The sequence below is a fragment of the Mercenaria mercenaria genome, chromosome 18 (assembly GCF_021730395.1).
Source record: "Mercenaria mercenaria strain notata chromosome 18, MADL_Memer_1, whole genome shotgun sequence".
In the NCBI taxonomy this organism is placed as follows: domain Eukaryota; kingdom Metazoa; phylum Mollusca; class Bivalvia; order Venerida; family Veneridae; genus Mercenaria; species Mercenaria mercenaria.
Genome location: NC_069378.1, coordinates 20477327 through 20489094, shown reverse-complemented (window position 1 = coordinate 20489094; position 11768 = coordinate 20477327). Strand labels below are relative to the sequence as shown.

Here is an 11768-nt window from a genome sequence, read left to right as displayed (position 1 = left end):
TCTGTTGCGTTTGTTTCTTTTTAGCTCATGCTCCAACTTCCATCGTCCACGTAATTAAACATCTCTGAAGCTAGTAGTCAAAATTACCCCAAACTTAGTCTGTAGCATCCTGGCAAGGCCCGCTCTCAAGTTATTAAAATGGGGGTACTGGCAGCGAAAACTAAACTAGGATCGTGAGTTCGATCCTCGGGCGGGGCGTATGTTCTCCGTGACTATTTGATAAACGACATTGTGTCTGAAATCATTAGTCCTCCACCTCTGATTCATGTGGGGAAGTTGGCAGTTACCTGCAGAGAACAGGTTTGTACTGGTACAGAATCCAGGAAAACTGGTTAGGTTAACTACCCGCCGTTACCCGACTGAAATGCTGTTGAAAAATGGCATTAAACCCAAAACAAATAAAATTGAAAAGCCGTTTAAACAATTTCTTCTCATCAACTGCTTAATGGATCTTCATCAAACTTGGTCTGTAGCATCATTATGAGGGCTTGTCCCAATTTTTAGCTCACCTGAGCACGAAGTGCTCAAAGGTGAGCTTTTGTGATCGCCCTGTGTCCGTCGTTCGTCGTCTGTCCGTCCATCCTCCGTCGTCAACAATTTGACTGTTAACACTTTTGGCCCAATCTTGATGAAACTTGGTCAGAATGTTACCCTGAATAAAGTCTTGGACGAGTTCGATATTGGGTCATCTGGGGTCAAAAACTAGGTCACCAGGTCAGATCAAAAGAAAAACTTGTTAACACTCTAGAGGTCACAATTTTGGCCCAATCTTAATGAATTTTGGTCAGAATGTTACTCTCAAAAAAATTTTGGATGAGTTCGATATTGGGTCATCTGGGTCAAAAACTAGGTCACCAGGTCAAATCAGAGGAAAAGCTTGTTAACACTCTAGAGGTCACAATTTTGGCCCAGTCTTAATGAAACTTGGTCAGAATGTTACCCTCAATAAAATCTTGGACGAGGCCGATATTGGGTCATCTGGGATCAAAAACTAGGTCACCAGGTCGAATCAAAGGAAAAACTTGTTAACACTGTAGAGGCAACATTTAAGACTGTATCTTCATAAATCTTGGTCAGAATGTTAATCTTGATGGTCTCAAGGTCCAGTTTGAAGCTGGGTCATGTAGGATCAAAAACTAGGTCACCAGGTCAAATCATAGGAAAAGCTAGTTAACACTGTAGAGGCCACATTTATGACCATATTTTAATGAAACTTAGTCAGAATGTTAATCTTGATGATCTTTAGTTCAAGTTCGAATCTGGGTCATGTGGGGTCAAAAATTAGGTCACCGGGTCAAATCAAAGGAAAAGCTAGTTAACACTTTATCTTGATGAAGCTTGGTCAGAATGTTAATCTTGATGATCTTTAGGTCAATAGGTCAGGTGAGCGATACAGGTCCTTCATGGCCCGCTTGTTTTCAAATGGGGTTTGCTCATCTAAGGGCTGCTAAAGTTAAACTTCCTATATACCTTTATTTTTTACTTCTTTGCACCACTTGATGGATCTCAATCAACCTTGGTCTGTAGCATCATTATAAGGTCTTCTTTCAGTTTTGATCAAGTAGGGCATTTGGCCCCTTGTAGAGGCCGACAGAGTAAAAATAAAAATACCTTTAAGCAACTTCCTTCTCATGAACCACTTACTCGGTCTTCATCAGACAAGGTCTGTAGCATCATTGAAAGGTCAACTCCTCATTTTGTGCCGGTCCCCTTAGCTCAATAGGGAGAGCGCAGATCTACAGATCGCGGGATCATGAGTTTGATCCTTGGACCTTGGGTGAGGCGTATGTTCTCCATGATTGATAAAAGACATTGTGTTTGTAATCATTCATTCTCCACCTCTGATTCATGTGGAGAAGTTGGCAGTTACTTATGGAGAACAGGTTAGAACGGGAATAGAATCCAGGAGGACTGGTTAGGTTAACTGCCTACCATTACAGAACTGAAAAACTGTTGAAAATGGGCGCTAAACCCAAAAACAAACGAATCAAATCGGGACATTTGGCTCTTTTTTTTTTTTAGGTTCACTAGAGCCAACCTTTACAAAAAGTTTTCGCTACAAGCTCTTGGTATATCTTCCTCCACTAAACTGGTAAAACTTATTTTCTGTCTGTGGAATGGAAAACACAACATAACTATAGCAAAATCTGTATTCTATTCTTCAGCCTTGAAAACTGGCATCCAATCAAACGCAAAACGGATGCAATATTAAAAGACAGGATGTGTAAATATAATGGAACTATTCTTGTGGTGGTTTATCAGATTAGACTTTTAAGTCTCTCAATCAATGTTTCTATTGCTACACCCCAATATCTAATTTCATTTATTTACATTCATTTCATTTATGTTCAGCTCGGTTTCAATTTGCCATTCTACCATTGCAGTCAGTCAACACACCATAATGACTTGATCATGGTAATTTATGCATGCAAGTACCAAGGTTTGATGGGATTTTCTTCAGGTTCTTACATTTTTTCATATCTTTATTCGTATATCTGTCATGAAAGTTGGTGGGGCTGCTTCCGATTTTAAAAAATCATTTGAGCCGGGCCATGAGAAAACCAACATAGTGCATTTGCGACCAGCATGGGCGCGGATGCTGGTCGCAAATGCACTATGTTGGTTTTCCTATGGCGCGGCTCATTTACTTTTTATCACTGTTTATGTGTTTGAATCAGCCATGACAGCAGTCAATCAATTCATGCAAGACACATCCTTGCTGGAAATAATGCTTTATAAAACATATAATTAAATTACAAATAAGACCTTTTATGGTCAAGTTAGAAAATTACTCTGTATCACTCTGACCTTGACTATTAACCTCCTTGTCCCTACCAAAACAATAAAGGTGATCTAGCGACCATCTAAAAGTGCTAGGAAGTATGTTAGCTGTTGGCTGAAGCTTTCTTCAGCAACAGTCCGGCCACTACTGAAAAGAAATGGCAGTTTGAAATTTCAGAAAATGGCTGACAGCTCGTTAACATAATATAATACTACTCATGATATGGAATATCCTGTAAAGTTCTCAAAATAATATTCAGTCTGTCTTTTGTATTTTACTTAGAAGTCAAGATAAGATTAATTTTGATGCATATCTATGTTATTACAGAAAAGATCTGAGTCTTCGGCGAAAACTTCATACCATGGAACGCCACAGCTGTCTGATGTCGGGACATTTCATGTTATCTTGTCCATAATTATAGTACCTTATTCTGTTAACGAGCTATGTTAAGCTCTTGTCACAAATGGCGAAGTGCCATTAGGCGGCGATTTTTTTTCTTTAGAAATAATAGCTAGGGCAAAATCTGACGCCCGTCCGTGGCAGCTGAATTCGGACGGTGGTTGTCTATCCTCTCCCCAGGTTTTAAACAAGCCTTAGGAAGAAGAGCTGTTAACATTTACTTATTTCTAGGAAGAAGATATCATTGCTCCAGGTCATTTTATTCATAAAGTAAGTCGATCTAATAATAAAATTATTTTAAGTAAACATGTCCTTCTAGCTGTCGGAAGAATGCCTACACAGGCCTGATCCGCTCCAAACTGGAATATGGGTGTGTAATCTGGGACCCCTACCATCAAGGCGAAATCGACAAGCGATCATCCGCACGCTTCATCAAGAAGGACTACAGATCCAGACAAGATGGATGCGTGTCCGCTATGCTGAAGGGCCTGGAACTGGCCCAACTATAAGAGACGACGCCACTTGCGACTGACATTCCTATACAAGGTGGTGGAGGGACACGTACCAGCTATCAATATTGAACGCTATTTGAAACCCCTTAGACCTAAAAGAACAATTAGAGCTAAGCAATACGAGGACATATACATAAAAACGTGATTGCAAACCAGGTGAATAATACAAAGTGCTTCCAATTAATTCAGGCAAAAAGTGACATTTGCAAAAACTCTTTCTTTCCAAGAACAGTGATTGATTGGAATAAACTCAGTGACAGTATTGTGAACCGGAAGACCATTGAAAGCTTCAAACGTGAATTAACATCATCAGACTAATTTTCGCGCACACCTCCCCGTTGAATAAAAGCCAGTATTGGTTACTTCGACGTATCAACTCAGATTCAGATGTAACAAGAAATATCTTTAAAAATGATGGTCGGCGAATTGTAATAAGGAAAGAAGTTTATGAATTTTTCATCTAACATTTTGCAAAACTAAACACCGCACTTTAACAATTTAAATGGTTCTCTTTTAATTTTTCGCAAAGGTTTCGTAGGGTTGCAATTTTTTTTTCGTTTATCCTTAGACGAATAATTACAGCAGTAGTTTGATGAAGATTCATGAAGCGGTTCATGAGAAGAGGTCATTAAACGTGTTTATATTTTTAGCTAAATTGGTCCCTATCCCCATTTGTAACAAAATAGCAGGAGACCTTACGATATTGTTACACATCGAGTTTGATAAAAATCCATTACATTTTAGTGGTTAATGCGAAGAAAGGCATATCTACTTTTAGCTATAGTGGTCCCTAATAGGGCCCAAGTTCCTATATAAATAAATTTGGAAGAGGACCTTATAATGATGCTCCAGACCAAGTATGACAAAGATCCACCAAGCTGTTCATGAGACGCTGTATAAAGGCATTTCTAGTTTTAGCTCTAGCAGCCCCTAAAAGGGGTTAAATGTCCCAGCTGAACAAAGTTGGCTGCGGGCCTAATAAAGATGCTACAAATCAAGTTTGATTAGAATACATGAGAAAAAAATCAATTAAAGGATTTTTTTGAATTTATTATTTTTATTTATTTCTAAAATAGGCCAACTGATCCCGCTTTAACAAATGCATATTCGCTATTCATGAATCTTTGGACAAAGACGTCACACCTATAAAAAAGTGAAGGTCAAGCAAAATATACAATTGTAATTATTTCAATATTTCTGTTTCATAAGCAAAGTTTGACCGTAGTCATATCATATAGATAAACTGTATGCAGCGTACCTTCATTTCAGTGTAATGAGATTCAGTCATTATATAGCATATATATATAATAAAACAGATTTCAAATGAGTTCAATATTTGCATACCATACTAAAGAAAAATATTCATATATAATAAATCAGTTAAATAATTTATAACAAAAACATCAAAGCAAACAAGTACTCATTTTAATATGCAATCTGAATAAGTCACAAAAGCAAGAAACCTTTTCATATACAGGCGACAATTGTAACAAGTAAAATCTTTTAAAAAGCACTTCTCTACATAAAAGACTCTTATCACACCCTTATTCGTGTGATACGCAGACCGTGTTCAGCTCTTTCTTTAATTTGATATATGCTGGTATTTGAACAGGTTTTTATCATATTTATTAAACTTACTTATCATTTTGAGATATATCAATATTCTTGCTAAATATACTGAGCCAAAGTTAGCTTTAAAACTGTGAACAGCGTCGTTTAGGATAAACGCTTTGTCTACATTTCACTCAGCGTAGCACAATCAACAGAGTGAAAGAAATTGACACTCTCGTCCAATCAGGCAGAGTGTTGCATAAATCTTCCATTTTGATAAATTATCTATAATGCGTTATCAAGTAGTTTGATTTGCAAACTGAAGTCACGTGGCATAGGTAACGAAAACGAATTTAGACGGCGTCGCCGAAAAACAATGAAGTAATGCTTTATCTCCAGCGTTTAGTACACATTGTTTGATATGCTTGTGTAACCCCGTAACCAGAAATATTCAGCTGAAATCGAGTTTTCATATTTTTTTGACCTGCTGTTACCTTCTGTTGCCTGGTGTTAACCTCGTAACCAGAAACATTAGTTTCCATTCTGTTAAAATTTAAAACGTATCTGTGTCTTTTTGTGAACTACTGTCACCTGCTGCTGACTGGAGTAGCGCTTGTAACCATATATCATAACATTTTGTGATTGTATTCAGAAAAAAAAACGTGTCCTCAATAATGTGAAAAACTGTAACCTGTTACCTGTAACCCAGATATTAAACATTTGCTTGGGAAATTTGCTTGCTTTAGGTAATATCAAACATTCCAGAAGATATAAAGAGCGTGCTGATACACCAAATCAGATCTATTTTGTATGTGTCTTTCTTGCTGGTGCCCAAATGCCTGAAAACTGAATATAGTTTGTAGACGTTTGGTAGGGGTCAATATAACAAATAAATGCGCAGTCCGTAAGCAAAATTTTCGCGATCTTGTGTGTTGGCGCGCTCGTCAAATGCGACACATGGCACAACGAAAGGACAGAAATCAGCCACTATAGGCCACAAATATTCCGCTGAATTTTTTTTGGACGATACTAATTTCTTTATACATTGAAGAATATTTAAGGATGTACGAGCGTTTTCTTTCAGGATATCCACCATTTTGAAAAATGTTTCTTTTAATATTTCTTTCTAACAAACTTTGCGCCCAAAAAAAATGCTAAATCGTCAAAATATGGCAAATAACGTATTATTTAACCCAAAAATTCTACGTCACTATTGCGAAAAAAAAACACCCTTACTTTGTGGCCGGTGATTAAAAATGAATGAATATGGGGTCGAGGTAGGTAATTTCAAATATCCACTTCAGTAGATCGGGTTTAGTTCTGACATTTTTTCTGATTGGTATATATTATGATAAGCTACAATTGAAATAAAAAGGAAGTACATATTTAAACAAAAAAAAATTAAACGAACTAAAAAAGAAAAAGTCACGAGTTTTTAAAGTTTTTTTTTCTAAATAAATCTCTAAGATGCACGGTGACACCAACTTTTTCCTTTCCGTTTTGAAGTATTCTTGTGTTTTTGGTAGATTTAAAAGTGGAAAGGGTAATTATGTCAGCTTGTAAAAATGAAAGAGATTTGTTAGTTACATTTATGCATATAAAATATTGATAACACCATGTATTCATGGTGACCTGTAAAACCTGAAACCCCAAAGAGCTACAAAAATAAATGTATTTATACTTTTTTGGAAACCCCTATAACATTAAGCGGGATATTATATGTCATTTAAAGTACCCCACTTTTTCATTTTTGCTTAATTTCGGAAATGTTAGCTTAAACAGTGAAGAATAAAGAAAATGCCCTATAAAATAAAAACGAGTGACCTTTGCTTTTTCGGCTCTTAGTTGTCTTAGAAACTTATGTTCTTCAAGCTCTCAGAGTATGAAAAAAAATCTTAAGGTAGTTCTGCACGTTTGGTTCGAAATGTTTTCTACAAAGTCAATGTAGAATCATTAAACTCTGATTTTTCAAAACTTCAGAATACATAGAAAATTCAACAAATAAAAAAGATAGGGTCGTGTGCTAGATTTTTTGTTAGACTGATTTGAAAAATATGGACCTCACGCAATATTTCATAATGGGAGTCTATGGGAAAATCATAACTTTCATAACATTTTCGCGAATAGAAAATTTTCTACAATGTAGATTTTGATGAAACTTCTCACAGTGGTAAATAAAGACATGACCTACAATTTGATGAAATAAAATGTATAGGTCCGTGTGCTTATTTTTAAAATATTTGACCATGATTAAAGTAAACCGGACATTTCACGTTAATTTTAAGACGTTATTTTGAATTATTTTACGTGTCATATGATCTAATACCATATTTTGACTTATGAAATATAGCAACTGTGCCATTGTAATAAATTTACTCACAATTTGCGATTAATTCATAAAATGATTTTCATTAACGTACGCCGAATCCAGGCTTTATTCTACATTTTCCGGATAAATGACGTTACGCCATCACTTCCGGTTTATCAAACGTGCAGAACTACCTTAACTGTAGAAAAAGTCTGATTAGGACTACATCATTAAAGACAGCTGCGGCGTTCCATAGCTGAGTTTAGTAAAGGAAGTGTCTAGGGGTACGGATCCGTACCTCTAGAATCTGATTCTAGAGGTACGGATCCGTACCTCTAGACAAGCCTGTTAGGGGTTTTCTAGGGGTACGGACCTCCTTTTTCTAGAGATTTAGGGTTATTTATATCTTAAATTTTGTTGAAAATGAAATAACAAATAAGTCTTAACCAGGCTTCACTTAAAACTTGGATCTAATTGGTTTACAGATACCAGCGTTCACCCGATTATTTACCTTCTCTTTCAAAACCTAAATAACCGAAGAACTCCAAATGAATACACTGTTCCGTGCCGATTAGTTTGTTGTCAAATAAACTGTTGATAACAGCTAGATTAATGAATGAATCTATCCCTTAAATGAATTCTATTTGAAATTCAGCAAATAAATAAATAAATAAATTAGGCATAATAATATGCACCAATTTATTTTGTTATTTAACAAGGTATAATGATAATCGGCACGGAACTGATTGTTTAATAATCAATTAAGCGGCATTAAGTAAAAGAAACTGTTTGTGAAAACGTCCCATGTATCTCGTAACGGCTACCAAATGTGTGAAAAACATTAATACACTAAGGGTTAATTATCAATTAAAAATAGTTTTTCCCCAACATATTTAACATTATTTTGTTTAATCTTTATATTTTTTTTCTGCCTGTTCGAATCCTTGTGATTTATTTGGTGTTCCTCGGTTATTTACGTTCCGAAAGAAAATGTAACAAATCGGATGAATGTTAGTATCTGTAAACCATTTAGATCCAAGTTTAAGGTGAATTCTGATGAAATGTTATTTGTTATTTCATTTGCAACAAAATTTAAAATGTAAATGACCCTTAATCTCTAGAAAAACGGAGGTCCGTACCCCTAGAAAACCCCTAACAGGCTTGTCTAGAGGTACGGATCCGTACCTCTAGACTCAGATTCTAGAGGTACGGATCCGTACCCCTAGACACTTCCTTTAGTAAATTACAAGATAGAGACCAACAGTTGAACTTGTCTCCTTTATTTCTTACAGGACAGTGGGTTAAATTCTTTTAAAATCTAACCGTCACATTACATTTACTCAACGCAATGATATTTGCAGTTTTGAACGTGATGCTTAGTAATTTTGACGTCATGTTTATTTACATTTTAAGTACACGTGTATCAGGTGCCCGTATTATTCCGCTTACGGCTTATTGTTTGGTGTGAATATGATAGAAAACTTAATATATGTATTTTTTGTTAATTTTTATAAACATAAATAAAATCATAGCCTAATTCTTTATTTGAAAATTATATGATTGAACTTCTTTCAATTTTGGCACTTTTTCTTTTGTAGTCACGTGACTTCACATAAACATGGTAATTTGGTCGCAGATATCAACAGAAAATGGCCACTTTGTGAAACAGAAAACGACAAATCTTTGACGCAGAAGTTAACACAGCACTTACAGCAAAATGGCAGGCAATGTATTGATGTCAGTTTGTTATAATGGGGATGAGACGTTTGTTGACATGCTTGAGATTTCATATAACACCGTGTGGACGGATTTAGAAGCAATGGTTTGTTCTTTTATGTGACACTTCTGTTTTTCGGTCTTGATCAGCTGATCATTTATTCTGTAACATCGTTTTATTTTTCTTACTTGGAGGCTTTTATTTTACCATAAAGCAACATGGTTTGGGCGACAGTACATTCATGGTTGGTAGGACGTATAGATGACCTAATGTTGCACAACATTTGACATAATCACATCATAAATTTCATTATCCTCGGCCTCGGGATACTGTATGGATTGGATACTGTATCTTCAACTTCAAGCATTTTTTATAAAGTTAGAAAAACGTTATGACAGTTATAACCAGGCAGAAACGGACATGCTGAAGTTATGTTCCAATCTTATTCATAAAATTCAAGTCATGCAAATTAAAATGTCCTTGAACTGGGAAATGGGTCAGGAAGTGTCCAGGGGTACGGATCTCAGATTCTAGATGTATGGTGCTGACTCCAAATAAATAAACTGATCCATGCCAGATAATCCATTGTAAAATAGACTGTTGGGCACCAAATGTAATAGACTGAAAATGCTTCAGCCCTGACTGGGAATGGAACCTGGGACCTCTCACACTCTGAGTCACAGTCACACTTAACATGTTTAAGGTGGACACTACCATGTCCCTTAGTAATAAAAGCTATAGCAAGGTAGTATAAGTGCACCCTTATACTCTACCCTACTACATTGGAACTTGTCTAATCCGAACATGCTTGGACCAGAAAAAAGTTCGGATTAGAGGGGTTTTCGGATTAGAAAGGTTTCTATTTTAGAACGAAAACATATGCTATTTGTTACACATGATGTGTAGATTCATCTTTTTGTGAACAAACTAATAAAAATTAATTAAATTATAAGCAACATGTAAAACTGCTTTATTGTAATGTAAGTTTCATGTTAATTCAACTTCTCAATATCACTTGTAAACATTTTTTTCACCACTCCTACATTCCCAGAAAGTAGCTAAAAGGAGAATACTTTACTTGTCCGGTGATTGTAATGATCCGATTTAGTACCACTTTCAGTGAATAAATTTGCTGCTTTAAATGAAGAAATTGCACAAAAATAAGTGAGGAAGGTACAGATTAATAAGGATCTATTACTTGGCAGTACTTATTGCACGTACCGTATGTCTATTCTTACAAATTTCTGTTCAAACAAATTATTGTACTTGCTTCTTTTACACCTGTGTTTATTGCAGAAAATCTTACATGACTTTTGATTACCAGTGTTGGGACCTATTGCTGTTGACAACTTTATAAAGAGTTATAGTTAAAATTTTAAACAGACTCAAAAACGTCAAAAGTGAGAAAGCTTTACATCAGATGCATTGACAAGGTTCGGATTAGAAGGGTAGATTTTAATGTAATTAGATATAAAAATCACAAAAGTATGTTCGGTTTACGGAGTAGAGAGGTTTCAGATTACAAGGGTATTTTTACAATAGAGAATGAATAGGAAAAAATGGGACCAAATAATTCGTTCAGTTTAGAGAGGTTTTCGGATTAGTGGGGTTCCACTGTACATAGTCATCAGCTGTAGAAAGGTGCTTGACTGTCAATCCAAAGGTCTGGTGTTCAAGTGCTGGGCCACCGATTTTAAGAGGTTAATTATAAGAGGGTTTTACATGTATAGGTGCTTTACAATTAGAAGTGTCGAGGGTCTATAGAAGCCTGTTAGGGGTTTTCTACTTCTAGGGGTACGGACCTCCTTATTGTAGAGATTTAGGGTTATCTACATCTTAAATTTTATTGAAAATGAAATAACAAATAAGACTTAACCAGTGTTCACTTAAAACTTGGATCTAAATGGTTTACAGATACCAGCGTTCAGCCGATTGTTTATCTTTTCTTTCAACACCTGAATAACTGAGGGACTCCAGATGAATACACTGTTTCGTGCCAATTAGTTTATTGTAAAATAAACTGTTGATAACAGATTTATGAGTGAATCTTACCCTTGAATGAATTATGTTTGAAATTCAGCAGAACGTTGGTATCTGTAAACCATTTAGATCCAAGTTTAAGGTGAATACTGACAAAATTTGAAATGTAAATAACCCTTAATGTCTAGAAAAACAGAGGTCCGTACCCCTAGAAAACGCCTGAACAGGCTTGTCTAGAGGTACGGATCCATATCCCCTAGACACATCCTTTACAATTAGCCTTTCAAAGAACCAAGGAGTCTGTTCGCAAAAGAACTAGATTATCGTACCTGGATCCCTTATGTCTGAACCTTAGCTCTGATGGCTTTTACTTATCTGTACTTGTCAGAAAGCTTGTAGTACATTGACCTAAGCACCATCCAGTCATAATCTTGAAAAAGTGTGGGAGTAAGAAACAGAAATCAGTATGTATACTATTGCTAGGAACTATATTTTATGGTTCCAATGGAACCGCTACCT

The 11768-nt window shown here is 35.8% G+C and overlaps 1 protein-coding gene across 3 annotated transcripts in view; it reads left to right on the top strand.

Moving 5' to 3' along the window:
• The first annotated feature begins 9175 nt into the window (after positions 1–9175).
• The window catches only part of LOC123538538 (next to BRCA1 gene 1 protein-like), a 38368-nt gene continuing 35775 nt past the window's right edge, over positions 9176–11768 (top strand). For all 3 annotated transcript variants that reach the window (XR_008368500.1, XM_053530686.1, XM_053530685.1), the window contains exon 1: positions 9176–9374. Coding sequence is in view for 2 of the 3 variants with exons in the window: in XM_053530686.1 (XP_053386661.1) it covers positions 9270–9374 (105 nt within the window). In the remaining variant the exon portion in view is untranslated. The remainder of the gene's footprint in view (positions 9375–11768) is intronic.